The sequence below is a fragment of the Dendropsophus ebraccatus genome, chromosome 1, assembly GCF_027789765.1.
Source record: "Dendropsophus ebraccatus isolate aDenEbr1 chromosome 1, aDenEbr1.pat, whole genome shotgun sequence".
Taxonomy (NCBI): Eukaryota; Metazoa; Chordata; class Amphibia; order Anura; family Hylidae; genus Dendropsophus; species Dendropsophus ebraccatus.
Genome location: NC_091454.1, coordinates 80,568,711 through 80,591,117, shown reverse-complemented (window position 1 = coordinate 80,591,117; position 22,407 = coordinate 80,568,711). Strand labels below are relative to the sequence as shown.

The window sequence follows — 22,407 nt, the reverse complement described above, 5'->3', positions numbered from 1 at the left end:
TGTACACACAAAAAAACTTAAGAAATAAAAAAAATATATATATATGCCATAAGTTAAAATAACTTCTTGAGGTATGTTACATGAAGCCAAACTGTTCAGCCAATCAAGATTGTTTTTGTTTTATTCAATTTAATATATTTGCTATGAAGTAAAAAAAAGTAGATAAATGTCCTCGAAGACTTGAGACTCCCAGCATCTGAAGAAGTTGGATGCCGCCTCAGAGTACGTTCACACTGCAGAATCTGTGCAGAGTACGCACGTTCTGTCATCCGCCCAAAGAATTAACATGTCGGGCAGAACTTCAATATTCATATGCTATCAATTGCACTTCGCGTTGTGAACTCCGCTTGAAATCCCGCACTGATTCCGTAGTGCGAACATACCCTTAGCATTTGTGTTTGGAGAACATTGCAGAACCTGAACAGTTTGGAAAGTTTACTCAACACTACTTGTGAGTCTTTGGTAAAACCAGCACCAGCTCCCCAAAATAGTCTCAACCTAAAAAGTAATCAGCATGCTCCCTCTTGGATGACCCCTCTTGCCTATAAGCTGGATGTCCTTAAAACAAAAACAAAACAAAACCTCAACCAAACAAATGCAAGAACAAATGTGAGAAAAATTTTATTTTTTATTAAATATATTTCAAAAAACTAAATTAATAAAACATAAATAATAGGAGGCCTATACAAATTCCCAAGAAAGTATGGATAGTAGCAAATTATGTTACATGATACAACAATAAATATAATAAATAAATACTGATGAGCAATTTATATACATGTATACTGGGCACTGGGCATATCCAAAAACAGAGGTGTAACTCAGTGGATGATCACAAATAAATAACATCAAAGGTTGATACACATTACCTATACAGCGTGTCCTTAGTATATATGGCCACCGCACCACTCATCCGACATGTTTTTCGGGTATTGCTTTATCAAGGGTGATGAGCTATAAGCTGGATGTCCCGCAGAGCTGTGTAGTTTTGTTTGCTCTATATCTGAGGACTGACGAAAAAATACTTTTACTTTGTGGGGAAATTTATCATCCCCACGCCTGTGGGACATTTATGAAGGCTAGGCCTAATAAAAATGTCCCTTCAGAGCTGAGGTTTGCCAGATTTATGTAGAGGCGCGAAATCTCCGTCTTTCCTTTATGATCTGTTCTCTGTTTATAGTCTGTTTCTGGCTTTGGCTTCAATAATCTGTCAGATAAATCTCTCTGTCTAAACACACCATTAGCGTTGAGGATTTCTCAGAAGAAGGTAGGATTGGATGGAGATCGGCTCGCTATGTACAACAGTACGTAGATATTTCAGCAACCACATTTCTTAATCCCTAAATAATTCATTAAAAAAAGTCCCAAAAGGTGTCCATAGCCACAGCTGTCAGTCATATTTTCTATGCAGAATGTCAGAATCATTTATTATTAACCTGCAAAATCTCATTATACTGTCAGTGTATTACACTATATTGTTGACCCAATAGCAGAAAATTCTAATACAGAAAAATTATATTGCACTTTTTTTTCTTTTCAGGTGAGGGAACGCCTGAGGGTTTCTTTAGAGAGAGTGTCTGCCTTGGAAGAAGAACTTGCTGTTGCCAACCAGGAGGTAAAAATCAAATACTTTATTTCCTTTAAGATTGTTCTATTTACTTAAGTTGTGCATCATATTTGTGGAAATTGACAACAAATGGATGGTTTATATTTTATACAAACCATTGAGCACAGCGCCCTGAAACTTCATGTCAGAAGTGTGTCAGCTCCTCATTTAGATTATTCCATGTGGAGCAAGCTGCAAAGCCTGGTGACAAAGCACTTATCACCATCTTTATTGAAAGGAGTAATACCCACTTGTCAATCTGTGTGGTAGCAGACATCCTTTAGTGCTATGGCATCTGTTTGTAATAGAACAATGACAACTGTGAAAAATCAGTTGAGGTATGCTTTAACCCCTAACCATTTTTTAACATTTTCAAGAAAATTCTATTTTCAAATTAATTTAGTGGCCAATTCAATTCTAAAGGGGATTTGAAGTGCCCTATATTTAAAGCAAAACAAAAACAAAAAACTACACACATAAATCACCCTAAAAATGCCCCCCCCCCCAAAAAAAAAAAATAAAAATAAAATAAAATACATAGAAGTGAATGCAATGTCAAAGCAGAATTAAATGTATTTATTTAATTTTTTGCTGATATTCTATTTTATTTAAATGGTTAACTGTTAGGATCAGAGCTCAGCTCCACTCCGGCGAGTTGCAGTTGGACCCCGGCAACATGCCATAGCCGACTCTCACCACAGATGGCACAGGTGTTGCTCTTTAGACCATGCCAATCCCTGGGTAAAACTATATGCTCATTTGTGGGAACAGTCTGCTAAAATGGATGTAAAATTACACTGATTTGCAGAAAGCATTTTAACGGATAGTATGTTACCTAGTACTGTTATTTAATAGCACATATCCGAATATGCATAGGACCATCCTATTTTCGCTCCAGAACTTTAACCCTTTGAGGACTCAGCCCAAAGTGACCCAGTGGGTCCAATGGGCCAATTTTCATTTTTGCCTTTTCGTTTTTTTTCCTTCTCCCCTTCTAAGAGCTCTAGCACTTTCACTTTTCTATCTACAGGGTCATGTAAGGGCTTGTTTTTTTTTTCCAGGAATAGGTGTACTTTGTAATGGTGCCTTTCATTCTACCATACTATGTATGATGGAACCCCCAGAATATCATTTATGAATATATAAATTGGTGAAAATGGAAAAAAAGAATGGAATATTCTAACTTTTGGGGGGTTCCTGTGTCTACGTAATGCACTATATGGTAAAAGCGACATGATACCGATCCTGAGGAGCTGCTCCTGTCACTTACACTTAAACGCCACAATCACAGCATTTAAGGGGTTAATAATAAGCTGCAGCGCGATTGGTGCAGCCTGTCATTAACATTAAGGGCCTGGCTGTGTGGAAAACATGGATATAGTCATTGGCTGTATCCATGTTTTCCAGACAACCTTAGAGCTTTATCCAAGTTCAGAAGCCCCCGCTAATCAAATGTCGATCGTTCGGCTTTGGATGGACTCGAACCCGAACCCAGTTTGCTCATCTCTAAAAGGGATGTAAAATGGAAGGAATCAATGGCCATGAAGGAAAATGTGGATCAAAGGGGGTATAATAATTCTGAGTATTCTGTGGGCATTCATCTATAACTACATTGTACAAGAACTATGCTGCTTTCTATTCCTGAAACCTAAATAATGTCTTAATTTCTGGAGAGTCTTTTCTGGATTTTATGTGGCGGTGGTAAAGATTGTCACATTCTATAGTGCATTGCTATAGTTCACATATGCCAATAACACAACAGAGAGTCGAAGTTGTTGTGCTTCTGGGAAAAAGCAATTACTGTGTTTTTTATTGAATGTTGTGCACTAGGCTCAGCAATCTTGACTTTTCTTCTGTACTGCTTTCTTTTTTACAAAACTCATTATAGACACATTCCAGATGTGGCTGGAGTAGATTTTGTTCTTGGTGTAGCTGAAGTTTCCATCTATCCCCGGACTGTACTGTCCATGTGTTTTATTAACTTTGGAGGCTTGTCTGTATCAAGAGGTAGTTAAAGAAGTTGTCCGGTGTTAAGCATTTTTTTTAACAAATTGCTGCTGGTGCATATAAAACAATACACATGTTATGCTTACCCGCACTGCCCCAGTTGTCCTGTTGCGACATTGCCAATGTCCCCCCCAGAGCCTCCATCTCAGGAGTGACAGCTTACTCAGCCAATCACTGACTGAGATGGGATAGCCCTATGGATAGTGATTGGCCAGGCAGGCTGTCACTCCCGAAACAAGTTTGTCTGGGAAGTTGAGGCTCTGCAGTTAGAAGGGGACATTGGTAACATCTTATGTTTTGTGCCATGACCTGGCCTTTCAATCGGTACCTTGATTGCTTATATGTGACCTTTTGATAACTTTTTATTATATTTTTTCTTTATTTGATGTGACTAAAAATCTGCAGTTTTGCACTTTGCTATTTTTTTGCACTGACGCTGTTTACATGTGATAATTTAAAAGTTCAAGCGATTTCGCACGTGGCGCTACCAATGTTTTTTATTTATTTATAAAATGGGAAAAGGGGGTTGATTTAAACTTTAAATATAGGATGGGGCTTTTACTATTAAAGCGAATGTACCATCAGTTCATTTGCTTCAAGTTTTGCACATGTGTAGAACGGAGGCTGCAGAGGGAAAGTCAATGGAGCCTCATCAGAGAGGGGCAGGGGATTCCTCCCACTGGTGGTGGGCCGGCCCGCATCCAGTGCTTCACCCCTAGCCGGTGCCCAGGAATAGAACGGCGCCATACACGGGAACCTACACATGGTTCAAAAAAAGGACCGCAGCACCTGCTTCCCCATGCCGGCACCATTTTATCCATGTACTGATTGTATATTTGCTTTAAAAAGACTTTTTAAAAAGCTATATTAACATTTAGCTCCACTAGGGAGCCACATTGTACAGAAAACTGATTCCTCATAGGGATCATTGTAGTATGTATATACTACATTGGATCTATTATTCTGCTGCTTGATTCGAAGGCCATGGTCCCACAGTGTGATCTCATAGCCACGGTGTTACCTCTCTCTGTCCTTAATGTGTCCTTAAAGGGTTAATATAAAGGTATTTTATAGTTTCATTCCATAGTTTACATTTTTCACTATGTAAAGCATAGGAAATTTCATTTTGCCCACACTCTGAACTTTTGGTAATGTTATTTCCAATAGTATCTGAAGCCGCTTTTCATTTTCACTGAAATTGCCTTTTTTTTTAACTAGAATTGTAAAGAACTTTGGTGCTCTCACAAGTGGCCAGAAATCAAGCCATTGAATAAAGCTTTCAGTGCATTGGAGCTGAAATAAATCAAATAAACTGCCATGGGCATAAGGTGGTAGCAGCCATGGGTTGAAAGCATATGTTTAAGCATGATGTCCATGTTGAGTGCTCATGCACAGATAAAATAAAATTGAGGTACTTGTAGCACACAGGGTTAAGCTGATTTTTCAGGGTGCCAAGGGCAGCAGATTTACAGCTGTTTTATTAATAACTATTACTGATAACTCTTTAGTTGTTTTCTTTGCCTTACTGCAAAATGATATTTGAAAAAAGGCCATTGTCTAATTTGTAAGGATGATAACTTAGGTGCAAAGAATGAATGTCTGTTAAAAATAAATACAAAAAACAAGACCTTATAATTCCCAGTGGCTAAAATGGCAGTTAAGGGGATGTGGATTTCAGACCCAGATGAAAACTCATAGTTGAAAATGAGCCAGAAGGAGGAAGACATGACACTAGATTTCTCTAGGCTATTCAAAAATTCTTATATGTTGAGAATTTAATTTAGTTACAACTATAAAAGGAGGTGACATGTGGGTTACACTTATAAAGTTGGTGTTATTTTTATAGAAAACTCTAAAACTGAAAAATTACTAAAAAGAAAATGTGTTGTGCTGTTCATCTCTTGTTTAGCATTTCTGTATTTTCTGGCCATGTTTGTGGAGTAAGTTCTTCACTGGAAAACTAATAGTCAGAAGGTTTATGACAACTTGAATATTTTTATTAGAGTGAATCGCACATCTAAATGAAGCAAAGTGCTTTCTTTTATCAGCAAACGGCTCATCGTCTGCCTTTCAACTCTGTTCTGCTCCCTGCCGCTCCTCCCCAGGTTTTCGGAAAAGCTGGATCCAGTCCTAGGAAACTGGATCCAGCAGGGAGTAAAGCAGAGTTGAAAGGCAGCAGGCTGAGAAGCTGCTCTCCAGTCAAACAAAGTGATTTGCTTCGTTTAGATGGGTGATTCGCTCATCTATAATTTTGATGTTACATTAAAAAGCTTTTAAATTATTGGCAATGCTAGTCAGGAGCTGTACCCTACTGATACTTACCTTTCTCTGCTTGTAGGATAGATTGACACTCCATCTCAGCATTGATTAGTTTCAAGTTCCTTTTTATTTGATTTGTCTTTCATAGTGACTAGTACGGGAATAGATCATATAATTCATTTGAGTAACTGCAATTTCAGTTTTGTAGCTACAATGTAATAACTGTCAGTTCTTCAAGAGCATCTTGCAGAAGAGCAAGGAGTTTAAAATTTCACTTGACTATAGGAATTCATAAAAAGCCAGTAAGTGTTGGATATGGTGGGGTATCTATTCCATACAACCTAATTAGTACAGGCTATAAAAAAATAGTTAGCATATGTCATAGAGCTGCTCTGCACCCATCAAAAGTACAATGAACACTTAAAGATGCTGCAGTTGGCTTATCTAATTTTTTTACTTTTGGAAGCCTTAAAATAGTTTATTGCATTTATTTCTACCATAGTGTCATGACCGGTCAGTTCTAATCTGTGTTTTAAATTATGGCAGATTATAATAATATTTTGATCCAGTTTCTCTTTAAAAGGAACCTATCATTACAGGGTGGTCAAAGGTCCCATTTCCCTTGTATAGGGAGGGACCTCGATGACTCATGGTTCAGGCAGCATTAAAGGATGCCAGTCATGCCTTAGACTCTTAAATGTCCACGTGCAGACGCAGTTGCTGGGCACGGAACTCACAGATGCTTAGGACAGTTCTATGGCAACCCAATCTTTTTTTTACAGCTGTACCTGCACATGAAAATTCAGCAAGGTGAAGCATGACAAGTATATTTCAGTAATTGTACAGAACCAGAGTTTTTCCCATCCATGACACTTTCTCCATTACATTTAAAACCTAGAAGGTTTTATTTTTATCAGTGTAGGAATTTATTAACTGAGTACTCCAGTGTTGTGAGATCAAAAGTAAAAGAGGCATATGTATAATTTGTTTTGCTCCATTTTCTTGGCAAAAAAGACGTTTTTGCACATTGCACATATTTTTACGCAGTTTTTTGCAGTGTGTCTTCCTGGAATTTGAGTTTAACATAAAATGGATCTAGTTTACAGATTACTGTGAAAGGCTGGTGAAGACCCAGCAGTCATGGTGCACATTTCTACCAATAACAAAGTTAGAGGTAGATGGAGGGTACTTAAAAATGATTTCTGGATTCCACGCAAGTGGAAGAACACCTTCCCGCCCAGTATAGCAGAATGGTTTAGAGAAATAAATCACCTACTATTAATGGAAGGCCTGCTCTCAGACTCCCTGCACTACAACAAGATACACACAGTGTATGGTGCCATGGTTGGCATTCAAAGACATGGGGAAATACAAACAGGTTCATCCCGTACCACCTGATTCCCCAACCTCTTCCCCACACTTCTCCCCAATCTCTTCTCAGGTAGAGTCCCTGTCATCTATTCCCTTTTCTCCCTACCAAACACACACACACTCCACCCCAACCTAGCCTGCTTTCTTCAGCTTACCAAAGTTTCCTGTGTCATCTACATTCAGAATGTTATGGGAGACCCCTATCTCCTTGCACTCCTAAATAGGTCTCACAAGACTTTCTGGCAATGATTCTGTAGGTGGTGAATGGTGGTGGTCAATTCACTGGTGAATGTTTGTTTACTTTGTTTGTTTTCCTGTCTATTTGGATGGTTCTCCCCTGGCGGAACCTGTTATGATGATAACAAGATCTTTTTCATGAATATTCTGTGGTTCCTTCCCCAATTTTGTTTTGCTTCTTTTCTACCTCCCCTTACCTAATGGTTCTTTCTTTACCTTCCCTCCTCTCGTCTCTCCTTAACTCCCCTGCCCTCATCCCCTCCCCTGGTTTCGCCTCCCCAATCCCTTTCCTTTTTTCTTTTGAGTGGATACTTGTTACATGGGCTCTAGATGCCATACCCACTTAATTGTGTACTATTTGTGTTTTATGCCTTATACTTTGTATGGCACTTAGATATGTTCTTTATTGTCTACATATACGTTTTATGACTATGATTGTTATTTTAAAAAAAATTCTATGAAATATTTAATGAGAAAAAATTATTTCTCAGACTTAAGCAGAACTTCCAAGGTAATATTTTTTTCAATACACCAGAAAGGTAACGTGAGATTAGGGAGGTAAACAAGGGCAGGGTCGAATTAACTCTACCATAGGCCCCGGGCTGTACAAATGGCAGCACTAGCGTGGAGTTCATAGCACAATAGTACAAGATAGATAATATCATGCTTCCCTGATCTGTGCAAAATCGTGGTAAAAAAGCATTTTTTTGCTAATCATGGCAAAACTGTATCCAGGGACAATACTTCACTGACAGTATAAGTCTGTTTGGGTGACCATTGGCCCACCAGGAGTTCAGGACCCCGGGCTACCGCCCGAAAAGGACCTGTTGTAATCCACTACTGAGCAAGCAGCTAAAGAGCTGGTGTAGGATGGAGTGGTTTGAGTCCATGGAAAACTGGGATGAGTTTTTTTCTTGATTACTATTTGATAAGACAGGGTGTACCCAAATGGGAGAGTAAAGCTGTGTTGGGGGAGAAGATGGCTAGGAGCTTCCAAGATAGTTTTAACTAGGGACTGGGATAGAGGAAAAATAGAAGGTATATAGAAAATAGTAGTTAATAACCATGTCGAGGCAGAGCTGGGGCTAAGTTTTGAAACTGGAGCTGCAGGAGGAAATAAAACAATTACTAGTGATAGTAGGAAAGGAGAAACATATTAACAATAGGTATTCTTTCCTTTTAGAGATATTTTTGGCTTTGCACATATCCCTGGTTAATGTTCTAAGATTCCTAGTTGGAGTAAAACACTGACTTAAAGGAAAAGCCACCTTTAAAGGTGGTTTGAGACAGCTATTTTGCATATCCTTTCTTCCCAGAATCCCAGTGGACCAGAAATGGCCTTTAAGTCTTCACACATCTTTATGTTGCTTTCCCCAAGGAGAATTAGCATCCCTTTGGTCTCAGAAATAAAACAAGGTAAAATGGGACAATTTTAAGGGCATCCAAAATAGATCTTGTTAACAACACATACCCTATGGGAATAAACATAGTAGAAACAGTAAAAAAAAAAGAGGGTAAAAGGGAAGCATTAAAATATTTTAAGCAGTAAAATAAATTATGTAAGAACATATAAAAGTAGAAAAAATTGCAACAGGGATAATAATTGCCGCAGAAAGTAAAAAGAACCCCAAAATATTCTTCACATACATTGTCAGGAAGTTACCTGTCTGCGATCCAATGCATTTTGCTTCAACCCCACATGGTGTGGGAGGCAGGTTCCTCTTGTTATGGAAGCATGGCCTGGCATCCAATCAGGTCCAAGAGGAGTGATAGGCTGACTGGGCTAAGTGACCGAGAGTCCGGCCTGGCAGCCTACCAGGAGCTCCAGAGCACCAGACTAACCATAATGTCACAATGTCTAAGAACGATGTCTTAAGGGAGATGTAAAGGGAATCAGTCAGCTGAAATTGAAATTCTAAACTCTTGACTCATTACATAGTTTTCAGGACATGGACCCACCTGGTACCTTTCATTTGTCCAGCTGTGTTTCCAGAATGTGGAAAAAAAAATTTATTCATTAGTATAAAAAGTCAAAGATACTTTCTCAAGCCCCTTAAAACCTGCAAGCTGGAATGCCTCCTTACACCCCTTTTCCTGCTTGAGCTTGGGAAAGCCTATTTGACATTGTATACTATAAAAAAGCTATTTTTTTTCTACACTCTGGAAACACAGATACATTTATAAAAGGTACCATGTGTTTCCTCAGCAACTGTCTAACGGTATTAGCTTTTTGGAATGTGAATAACAGCTGACAGATTCACTTTAAATAGACAGCTAATATCTTATATTAGCCTGTTATCTTGTATTTATTGTATTAAATTACCAGTGTTTCTCCCCGTTAGAGTATTCCCCTGTATTCCTGACCCTGGCTTGTTTTCCTGACATTGCTCTTGTCTTCTGTTGTTGTACTTCGCTACAATCTGAGTATGACCTTGTGGTGTGTTTTTGTTTTTTGGCATCTCCTGTTTTGATTATGTTCTTGACGTGTTATTCTGGTTTTTGACCCTATGCCTGACTCTACCTTTGTCCTATACTCCATCATATACACCTAGTTTTGGCATGGACTACTGACCATTCTCCATGATGTCCCTGCACATAGCCAGAGTAAGGAACAGTTTGGTGTCTGCTTTTTAGAGCAATATGTGCAAATAGGTAAAGACAGTTGACTGGGTTCCCTTACAATAAAATGTAGAAATAATCTGCATGTAATGGTGAGGGGGAAGAAGAAAAGGCCAATCTACTAAATATTGTACCTTCTTCTTTACAATGACAGATGACATGAGTAGCAATAATGATAATTTTTCATCAAATCTCAACTGCTTAACCCACTAAGAAGTGTTGCCTGAAAAATATTAAAATCCACAAATCGCAGGGCCCAGATGGCATCCCTCCATAAGTTCTGCAAGAATTAAGTACTGTGCTAGACTGACCCTTATTCCTAATATTTGAAGATTCTATAATGGCATGGATTGTTCCACAGGACTGATGCATAGAAAATGTTGTGTCAGTATTCAAGAATAGGTCTAAAACTCGTCCTAAAACTATAGGCCCTGTAAGTTTAATATCTATTGTTAGTATAATATTCAAATTGTCTCTGTACCCACAGTCTGACCCCCCCAAACCGCTTGTACCATTTTATAGCTGCTTTAAATCCAATCTCTGTGTTAGGGTCAGTTCAGCAGGTGATTGTTCAGCAGTAATTGTCCTAAAAAACAACTTTATACTTGCAACGCTGTGTCAAATGGGTGTGGCCTAGAGTGTTAGTGCCCTAGACCTGCGACACCCCTCCATCCCTCCTCCTCGCCCTCCCCGCTCCCCATGGTTCCTAATTTCCTAATAGTGAAAGTTGTTTTTTAGGAAAATAACTGCATCACCTGCCGAACAGACCCCTAGGACAGATCTTGGATTAACATCAGCTATTCGACGGTACAAGCGGTTTGGGGGGGGGGGGGCAGATTGTACGGAGTCGCTTTAAAGGCTCTCTAAGTACTGGAGTATCTTAACCCCTTCCCCCAATACGACGTCCAGGGACGTCATGAAAAGCAGTGGCAGAACGCATCATGACGTCCCTGGACGTCATGGCTTCCCTGCCTCCCCCCTCTGTCCCTAGGTGAGATCGGGCAGCAGGAGGAGGCTATGTCACACAGCATCCTCCTGCTGCCACTGCCCGGAGGGGAGCCGCGCTCCCCCCCGGGCAGTTAACCCCATAAACGCCGCGGTCAATGCGACCGCATCGTCTATGGGGAGATTCAGTGTCCCCCGCCGATCGGGCGGCGGGGGGAGGCTGCAGAACGCTGCCTCCCCCCACCGCCACTCAATATGTGTCTTCCGGCCCCCTCCCCTCGTCCCCCGATACCGGCGGATCGCCGCTACTACCGTTTTAGCGGCGATCCGCCGGTACCGGGCATTACCGGCGCCGCCGATAGCTTTCATCTCCAGATGAAAAATGTCCCCTCAGACCCCAGATCAGCCCCCCGATCAGACCCCAGATCACCCTACCCGGGCGGCCATTAGATCCAAGATGGCCGCCCCCATCCCTGCGAACAAACGATGTTTGTTCGCAGGGATGGAAATGAATTAGTGATCAAAGCCCCATGCTCTCCGCGACCGGAGGTCGCGGAGAGCATGGGGCAGTGATCGCGGACCCCCCCGTGTGGTCCCGGAGCAGGCGATCGGCGGTATATACTATATACCGCCGATCGCCTGTTCCCAGTGCTGATCAGCACTTTTTATCCCCTGTCACCATAAATCATTGGTGACAGGGGATAAAAAGTGTCACTGTGCCCCCCCCCAAGTCGCCCCCCCCACCCCCCCCAGTCCCCCCCGTCCCCCAGTCACCCGCCCTACCACACATACATTACCTGATCCAGGGAGGTCCGTCCTCCTCGACGTCCAGGCTGATTCTGAAGTGCGCATGCGCTCCAGAATCAGTTATCTCAGAAAATTTAAAGTGACAGAGACCAAATTGGTCTCTGTCACTAAACTATGATTACTGTGATAGAAAATATCACAGTAATCATAGTAATACAGTGAAAATTAATGTATAAAGTACAAAAAGTGAAAAACATACAAAAAAATAAAACACACACTTTTTATTATAGTAATAATTGCAGTTTACTCCCAGATTACCCCTAATCCCCCCAAATTACCCGTAACCACCGCAGGTTGCCCATATCCGCCCCAGATTGCCCGTATCCGCCCCAGATTGCACGTATCCGCCCCAGATTGCACGTAATCACCGCACGTTGCCCATAACCACCGCACGTTGCCCATAACCACCACACGTTGCAACTAACCACCTCACGTTGCCACTAACCACCGGACGTTGCCACTAACCACCGGACGTTGCCACTAACCACCGCACGTTGGCACTAACCACTGCACGTTGCCTATAACCACCCCACATTGCCCATAACCACCACATATTGCCCATAACCACCGCACGTTGCCCATAACCACCGCACGTTGCCTATAACCACCACACATTGCCTATAACCGCCACACATTGCCCATAACCACTGCACGTTGCCCATAACCACCGCACGTTGCCCATAACCACCGCACGTTGCCTGTAACCACCCCAAATTGCCAGTGAGCCCCTCCAGATGGTCCGTAATCAGCCCCGATTGCCCATAACCCCCCATATTGCACGTAACCACCGCACGTTGCCTCTAACTCACACACGTTGCCAGTGACCCCCTCCAGATTGCCCGTAACCACACCAGATTGACGTAACCACCCAAAATTACATGTACCCACCCCTGATTACCTATAAGCACTTCAGTTTATCCGTAACCACCCCAGATTGTCTGTAACCACCCCATGTTGCCCGTAACCACCACAGATTGTTTGTAACCACCCCATGTTGCCCATAACCACCGCAGATTGTCTGTAACCCCCCCAGGTTGCCCCTAATCGAATGTAATTCCCACCAGATTGCCTCTGACCACCGCACGTTGCCTCTGACCACCGCACGTTGCCTATAAACACCGCACGTTGCCTATAACCACCACACATTGCCTATAACCACCGCACGTTGCCCATAACCACCGCACGTTGCCCATAACCACTGCACGTTGCCTGTAACCACCCCAAATTGCCAGTGACCCCCTCCAGATGGTCCGTAATCAGCCCCGATTGCCCGTAACCCCCCATATTACACGTAACCACCGCACGTTGCCTCTAACCACTGCACGTTGCACTTCCGTTTATCTGTAACCACCCCAGATTGTCTGTAACCACCCCATGTTGCCCGTAACCACCGCAGATTGTCTGTAATCACCCCATGTTGCCCATAACCACCGCAGATTGTCTGTAACCCCCCCAGGTTGCCCCTAATCACATGTAATTCCCCCCAGATTGCCTCTGACCACCGCACGTTGCCTCTGACCACCGCACGTTGCCCCCGACCACCGCACGTTGCCCCCGACCACCGCACGTTGCCCCTGATTACCTATAAGCACTTCCGTTTATCTGTAACCACCCCAGATTGTCTGTAACCACCCTATGTTGCCCGTAACCACCGCAGATTGTCTGTAACCACCCCATGTTGCCCATAACCACCGCAGATTGTCTGTAACCCCCCCAGGTTGCCCCTAATCACATGTAATTCCCCCCAGATTGCCTCTGACCACCGCACGTTGCCTCTGACCACCGCACGTTGCCCCCGACCACCGCACGTTGCCCCCGACCACCGCACGTTGCCCCCGACCACCGCACGTTGCCCCCAACCACCGCACGTTGCCTCCGACCACCGCACGTTGCCTCCGACCACCGCACGTTGCCCCCGACCACCCCAAATTGCCAGTGACCCTCTCCAGATTGCCCGTAACCACCCCAAATTACAGGTTCCCATCCCAGATTACCTATAAGCACTTCAGTTTATCCGTAACCACCCCACGTTGCCCGTTACCACCCCACGTTGCCCGTTACCACCCCACGTTGCCCGTAACCACCGCAGGTTGCCCGTAACCACCGCAGGTTGCCCATAACCACCCCACATTACCTGTAATCTCATTTTTTTTATTGTATTTTAGTAACTGCGCTATTCTAATAACCATTACTAGCTGCGGTTTTTGCTCCAGCAAATTGGCGCTCCCTTCCTTCTGAGCCCTGCTGTGTGCCCATACAGTGGTTTATGCCCACATATGGGGTACCGTTATACTCAGAAGAAGCTGCGTTACAGATTTTGGGGTACGTTTTTTTCTCCCATTCCTCGTGAAATTGAGAAAAACTAAACGAACATATATTGGAAAAATTCGAGTTTTTCATTTTTACTGTCTTATTTTGAATACTTTCCTCTAATACCTGTGGGGTCAAACCGCTCACTGCACCCCAAGATGAATTCTTTGAACGGTGTACTTTCCTAAATGGGGTGACTTTTGGGGGGGTTCTCTTCTGCTGACACTACAAGGGCACTGCAAACGCACCTGGCGCTCAGAAACTTCCTCGGAAAAATCTGCACTGAAAATGCTAATTGATGCTCCTTCCCTTCTGAGCCCGGCTGTGTGCCCATACAGTGGTTTATGCCCACATATGTGGTACCGTTCTACTCAGGAGAACCTGCGTTACAGATTTTGGCATGCAGCTTCTCTCCTGTTCCTTGTGAAATTGAGAAATTTCAAACTAAACAAACATATTATTGGAAAAATTCTAGTTTTTCAATTTTACTGTCTTATTTTGAATACTTTCCTCTAATACCTGTGGGGTCAAAATGGTCACCACACCCCAAGATGAATTCTTTGAGGGGTGTACTTTCCAAAATGGGGTGACTTTTGGGGGGTTCTCTTCTACGGACACTACATGGGCACTGCAAACGCACCTGGCGCGCAGAAACTTCTTCAGCAAAATCTGAACTGAAAATGCTAATTGGCGCTCCTTCCCTTCTGAGCCCCGCTGTGTGCCCATACAGTGGTTTATGCCCCCATATGGGGTACCGTTGTACTCAGGAGAACCTGCGGTACAAATTTTGGGGTGCGGATTCTCTCATGTTCCTTGTGAAATTGAGAAATTTTAAACTAAATGAATATATTATTGGAAAAATTCGAGTTTTTCATTTTTACTGTCTAATTTTAAATACTTTCCTCTAATACCTGTGGGGTCAAAATGGTCACCACACCCCAAGATGAATTCTTTGAGGGGTGTACTTTCCAAAATGGGGTGACTTTTGGGGGGGTTCTCTTCTACGGACACTACAGGGGCGCTGCAAACGCACCTGGCGCTCAGAAACTTCTTCAGCAAAATCTGCACTGAAAATGCTAATTGGCGCTCCTTCCCTTCTGAGCCCCGCTGTGTGCCCATACAGTGGTTTATGCCCACATATGGGGTACCGTTGTATTTAGGAGAACCTGCGTTACAATTTTTGGGGTACTTTTTTTTTCTTTTTCCTTGTGAAATTGAGAAATTTCAAACTAAACGAACATATTATTGGAAAAATTCTAGTTTTTCATTTTTACTGTCTAATTTTGAATACTTTCCTCTAATGCATGTGGGGTCAAAATGCTCATCCTACCCCAAGATGAATTCTTTGAGGGGTGTACTTTCGAAAATGGGGTGACTTTTGGGAGGATTCTATTCTGCTGACACTACAGGGGCACTGCAAACGCACCTGGCGCTCAGAAACCTCTTCAGCAAAATCTGCATTAAAAAAGCTAATTGGCGCTCCTTCCCTTCTGAGCCCGGCTGTGTGCCCATACAGTGGTTTACGCCCACATATGGGGTACCGTTGTACTCAAGAGAACCTGTGTTACAAATTTTGGGGTGCAGATTCTCTCATGTTCCTTTTGGAAAGGAGAAACTTTAATCTAAACATATATATTATTGGAAAATTAAAATTTTCGATTTTTTTTTACGGCCTAATTGTGAATACTTTCCTCCAGCCCCTGTAGGGTTAAAATGCTCATTATACCCCTAGATTAATTCTTTAAGGTGTCTAGTTTCCAAAATGGGGTCACTTATGGGGGTTTACAGCATACAAGCCTCCTAAATCAACTTAAAAAAAGAACTGGTCCCTAAAAAAAAATCTAATTTTCACAAAATGTGATAATTTGCTAATAAATTTCTAAGCCCTATAACAGCCTAAAAAAGTAAAATATGTTTCCCAAATTATGCCAGAATAAAGAGGACATATTGTTAATGTGATTTAGTAACTAATTTATGTGCTATGACTTCCTTTTTTAGAAGCAGAGAATTTCAGAAGTTCATAAAATGCAAAATTTTACAATTTTTAATGATATTTTGATGTTTTTCACAAAAAACACACAAAGTAATGACCAAATTTTGCCGCTAATATAAAGTGCCATATGTGACGAAAAAACAATCTCAGAATCGCTAGCATACGTTAAAGCATCACTGAGCTATAAGCGCATAAAGTGAGACAGGTCAGATTTTGAAAAATGAGCCTGGTCATTAAGGACAAAACAGGCTGCGGAGGCAAGGGGTTAAAGAATATAAGCTTATCATACAACACCAGCATGGTTTTATGAAGGATCGATCCTGTCAGACTAATCGGATCAGCTTCTATGAGGAGGTTAGTTATAGACTGGACCTGAGTTAGGTTGTGGACTTTGTGTATCTGGACTTCGAAAGGCATTTGCTACTATGCCATTTGACAGGTTTTCTATGTTGGGAGTAGGGTAAAATATATGATAGTGATAATAAACAGGGTGGTTTATGATGAAACCTACTCTGGGTAACAAGTATGGTACTGTAGGGGTCAGTGATCGTTCGACTTCTTTTTAATATGTTTTATATGTGGGACCTGGTAGAGGCAATAAACCAAGTAAAGTAATCACCACCAAGGTGGATAATATAATATTACAAAGGGTTCTGGGGAAGCTGGAGGCTTGGGCACAGAAGTGGTAAGTGAAATTGCATTTCGATAAATGTTAAGTTATGTATATAAAATACACAATTATGTGATAAATAAAACACTGGGCAAACTGCCTATGAAAAGGATGTTATAGACAGTAAACTTGAAAGAGTTTTTTTTGCAAAACAGCAACTGGAGCAGGTGCAGAGGAGGACGACCAAGGTCATTAAGGGAGTGGGTAGGCTACAGTACCAAAACATATTGTCGAGTTATTTTGTTTACAAAAGAAAAGGTTTTAGGGGCGATCTAATCGCAATGTACAAATATGGTATATAAGTGAACAGTACAGAGATCTTTTCATACCTACCTCTACATCCAGAGAATAGGAAGTTTCCTCTTCATTACTGACAATTGTTTATTGTAAGAATGAGGCTCTGGGAATCACTGCCACATGATATTTTGACTCATTATATAAGTTTAAAGGATGCCTGACTGCTTCTCTTGAAAAATGCAATATTACTAGCTATGGGTAGTGTATTTCTGTTAAAAGGAAGTCAATACAGGAATTTATTATGATTTCCCTATTTGGGGTCAGAAAGGATTGTTCCCCCTGGTTTAGGGCAATTGGCAGCTGCCTTATAAGTTTTTTGTTTTTTTTTGCCTTTCATTGGAACAATACAGTTGGGTTATAGGTTGAACATGATTCCCACAACATCTTTATCTGTTATCAGCCGTAATTTTTATTATACCGGCCATTATTTGATAATTTGCTTTTCTGTTTATGTAATCTATACCAAATCATCTAGCGGGGAGCTGATCCATAGAAACTTGAGGCCTACTAAAGGTTTTTGTGGTTTCTGTGGCAGAATTGCTTCTATACCCCCTAGGGGATAATAAATAAAAAATAAATACTACTACTACTACTACTAATAATAATAATAATAGTACGAATAATAATGTTTACATTTCTTTTGTAAGATTTTTTTGACTGTGCCTCAGAATACAGTATGTAACAGTAATTTAGTAGTATTGCTGGCTAAAGAGGCTGAAAACCAAATATACACTATGAAGAAGAAATGTAGGACATTTGAGTATTAGAGACTTCTCCAACTAGATTCATTTTAATCCTTTGTATTTTAAAAGATTGCAGTGGTCTTGCAGTATTATGTTTATGTTTGCACTATTAATCAGAATGTTCATTCTAAAAGTTTTCCAGGACAGGTTTTTTCTCCGCAGCAGTATTTGTCATAGTCCATTTAGACCACACACAGGTCCATGTGTCATTAACTGTGTCTCATATACCACGCACTATTCTAAATAATAGTTCTGCCTTCCTCTCCTTTGTTAGGCTACTGTATGTTCACACAACATTTTTTTTCAGCTCCGTTTAAAACGACGTCCGTAATTTAGCAGCCTGGCCACTCCTTAGTGCAATGACGGCTATTGGTACATAATACTAGTTTTTGGTTTCTAATTGTCCTATGCGTGTGTCTTAATTGAAAAGTTCATTGGATTTAATAGTAAAAACGATGACAAAAGAGAAACTGTGTGTGAACAACTAATAAAAAAATCTGCTGTTTGCAAAAGATGTCTGAAAATAATGATCATGTTCATTATTTTGACGTCCACAGTAACAACGTCCTTTATTCAATACATTGTGTGCATGAACGTCCATCCTTTCATTGACTTCAATGCATTGCCAATGCAGTAAGTTAAATCACGGCAATAACAGATGTTTTTTAAATATCAAAATCGTCCTTCTTTTTTCTATTTTTGACGTTGTGTGAACATGGCCATAGCCATAGCAATTAAATTACAAGATTTATTGTTTCTTAATGATTCTTTCAGAAACATTTGGAAGTAAATAGCCATATGAGAGGTATTAGGAAAACGAATGCCAACCATGGTCATAACTATGGCATGAATGACTCTAGTCTTAAAGTGACACTGTCACCCCTTTTTGCATTCTGATGTCTCTACACAGGTGTAATGTTTAAATTTAGTAGTTTTCATACCTTATTTTACATCACACATCATGGTGTTTGTTCATGTAAAAAGTAATCTTTTATCATCTGCAGATTGAGCTAAGTGGGCAGGGCTTGATGGCAGCAGCGCCACTTAGCCAAGCCCACAGAGCCACTGTAGGCCCCGCCTCTCTGTGACATCATTGGCACATAGGCCCCGTCCCCTCGACACATTTTCCATTTCTGTATAGGTAATACAGAAAGGTGTGTATACTTAAGGGCCGCCACAATGATTTTAAGTCAATGGTAAAAATAGGCTGCACGTTTATAAAACAATCTCTAGAAAGAGAGAGCACAACTGCTTCCTCTGAGACCAGGGAATAAAAGTTAATATACATACAGGTATGATAAATTTGTCAATAGGCTATGTTTCCACACAGTATTTTGCGCGGTGCACAGGTCTGAAAAGGGTTCTGTTTTTGTTTGTTCTGCCCCACCCGCTTTGCCTCTCAGCCTCCTGGCAATGCAAGAGTTACTCTGCTCTCTGCTAGCTTGATTCCTGCAGCTGAGCAGTGTGGTGTTTCCCTTCACTGGCAGGTGACTTTACCAATCAGGATCTTTGTGGATCTGAAAATCAGTCCAATGGGGATCTGGACTGGACTCTGGGTCCTCATAAGTAGTCAGCATGGCCAGAAGCAAGTTGCTGGCTATTAGAGAAATCTAGGCTAAGTATACTTCCTCTGTTATCTGCTGTGTGTTTCACTGACCTTTGCCTGTTCCCTCACTATCCTGTCTGCTATTTGCCGTGACTTATTGCCAGTTCTCGTTTACCCGACTTGTCTGCCGATTTTGTATTTTTGCTACCCGCTGTTACCTAACCGGATTGTTGACTTTGGATTTATTGTGTTTGTCGCTGTTTTGTGTTTCACCCTATTGAGTATAGGGACTGTCTTGTCTGACTGCCTTTTGCCATATCGACGCTGACACACACTGCTTAAACTGATTGGATGGCCATCATTTATTGGCAAATCATTGCTGTTATTTTAAAACAATGGCCATGTCTGTTATTTGCCATTAAATGATGGCCATCCACTCAATTGGCATGTCAATTCTTTAAGCGGAGAGTGGAGGCGGGCAACACATTACATTGAGACACTGAGGCAGACAGGATTACGAGTAGAATCCAAGACGGGGGTTCACACGCTGTGTGAACGTACCCTAATAAACAAATCCTGGTTTGCTAGTCCCTACTGTAAAAATTAGAGGGCACGGTATATTAGTATGGGCTTTTTTGCTATCGTTTGGGTTAAGCCTTTTTTTCCCCCTCGAGAATGGTATGCTTCCAACTTTGTAACAATGGTTTGGAGAAAGCCCTTTACCACATTTAACACCTTTAGGATTTATTGGAAAACTGTCAGAAAGCAGGACCTTCCCTGACACACATCACAATACAGTGGAAAGTCTTCCCAGAAGACTGGAGGCTTTTGTAACTACAAAAGGAGGTCAGCTCCATAGTAACACCCCTGATTTTGGAATGGAATGCCAAGCAAGTGTAATGATCAGGTGGTTACATATTTTTGGCCATATGGTGTATTGTGATTGCAATATGATTTAAAATAAGATCAACAGGAAGGAGAGGATTAAGGAAGAAAGTGGTGGGATTTTTTAGGGCATGGTATTTAGTGTTTCTTTAAGCCTTCTAATCCACTCCACATTAAGGCGTCTTCTGAACTCCTTGTAGTATACTATAATATGCTTGAAAAATACATACTTTTTAAAATTCATATATACTTTTGTTTTGTATTAACCACCTCTATGAGACAGCCACCCAAATTGTGGATGTCTTCTCAGTGACAATAATTACTGTGCATAATGTTTGGTAATCAAACATGGTCTTCTGAAAGAGGTGGTCTTTTGGAGGACTTTCAGTTCCTGAAATCTGGTCAGGTTTCTATATATGCTAATGGGCAGATATTGGTGCACTGGAAGGGGGGCAAGCGCCGTCAGTGCACCAATATCATCTCCCCTGAGTGACGCACCAAGGCAGAGCCAGGCTTGATTCTTATGGTGTGTGTCACCAATAGGAGGAGATATAGATGCACTGGAGGCACTTGGCGCACCTCCAGTGCACAAAAACATTAACTTCAAGTATACGGTATATACTGTACAAAAAAAAGGTATATCTAGGCATGCAATCTTGATAGTGACCTTTTTTTTAACACAATTAAGACTTTACCCAGTCACAGCTTTGATAACCAATGATATGTTGTGCATTTGTTATTTCTTTCATGAGATATAATGTACAGGAAAGAAATATGTTGTATACTGTAGTTTTGTGACTGTTTCCTTTTCATGGAAGATTTATCCAGAGACTTTGTATTACGTACCATATTATTGTAAGATTCTTTTGAGGAAGACCAGTTCATTGTATTTGTATAAAAAAAAAAGTTGGGGTGTAGTTTATAGAGATCTATGAGATGGCATAGATTTCAGTGATGTTGCATGGGATTTCTCTGCACTGGAGGGGGATTACTCAAAACCTGAGACACTAGTCTTTATATATCCCCCCAACCATGTGTTCTCCAGCATTGCATTATTAAAGGAGAACTATCAACAGGTTAGACAAATCTAAACTGCTCCCTAATGGGCATGGGGGGCTGAGGATGAAGGTTCCACCCCATCCCCTGGCCAGCCCCTTCATTCATAGTCATTAGAGGGGCCAGCCAGTCAGGGGTCCGTAGCTCTGCCCACCATCCACCCCCCCTTCCCCGTGCGTTGATTTACCACCAGCCAGTTCCCTCCATTGATAACTTCCTCCTCTGAGCCCTGTTCCCACTAGGAAGCTATCAGCAGGTCAGATTCGTCTAACCTGCTGATAGTTTCCCTTTAATGGATTACATCTTTTACTGGAGACCATTGGACTTAGAATTCTGATCACATGTCAATCTCTGAACAAGTCAGGTTAGTAATGGAATCTAACGTGTCATATACTAGTAGTTATACAAAACCCAAACAAAAACATTTTTTTTAGATTTTTTTTTTAATGTGGAAATGAGGCTGATAAAAGAGGATACAAAATAATGGCTGTTTTTACAGTCATATATATAGCAAAGATCAGGTGTGTCTAGCTATACAGATTTTACTTACTCTACATTAGTCTATCTTTTGAACTGCTAGTATATTAAAGTAATGCTGAAAAAAAAATTTTTTTTTCTTTTTTGCTCTCACTTACCTGTGCTGTACAAAACAAATATTTTTCAATGATATCTTTGATGTTTGTTTGCAGATTGTTGCATTAAGGGAACAAAATGCTCATATTCAAAGAAAGATGGTTACTGGGGAAGCAACAGATCAGGAGCCTCTTGATGGAATGGACCAAGGACAGAAGGTTCACGACAAGGTCAGCACAATATACCTATAGTATACAATATTAAGTTATCCAGTGCTCGTTGATCAGTGCAGCTACTGTGTAAGGTCTACACCACATATTACCTCACAATATTGAAGTCACAGTGTATTTCCTACTTTAGTGACATTTAATGCATTTATCCACTGCACTGTTATACAGCAATATCACAGTCATATTACCCTAGAATAATCAAAAAGATGATACATTTCTGCCTCATAGTATTTTGCAAATTGCCCAAATGTGT

At 41.2% G+C, this 22,407-nt stretch overlaps 1 protein-coding gene across 5 annotated transcripts in view; it reads left to right on the top strand.

Moving 5' to 3' along the window:
- Positions 1-22,407, top strand: part of PPFIA2 (PTPRF interacting protein alpha 2) — a 282,744-nt gene that overhangs the window by 176,779 nt on the left and 83,558 nt on the right. For all 5 annotated transcript variants that reach the window (XM_069955681.1, XM_069955675.1, XM_069955687.1 and 2 more), the window contains 2 exons: positions 1,541-1,615; positions 22,041-22,154. In XM_069955681.1, the coding sequence (XP_069811782.1) occupies positions 1,541-1,615; positions 22,041-22,154 (189 nt within the window). The remainder of the gene's footprint in view (positions 1-1,540; positions 1,616-22,040; positions 22,155-22,407) is intronic.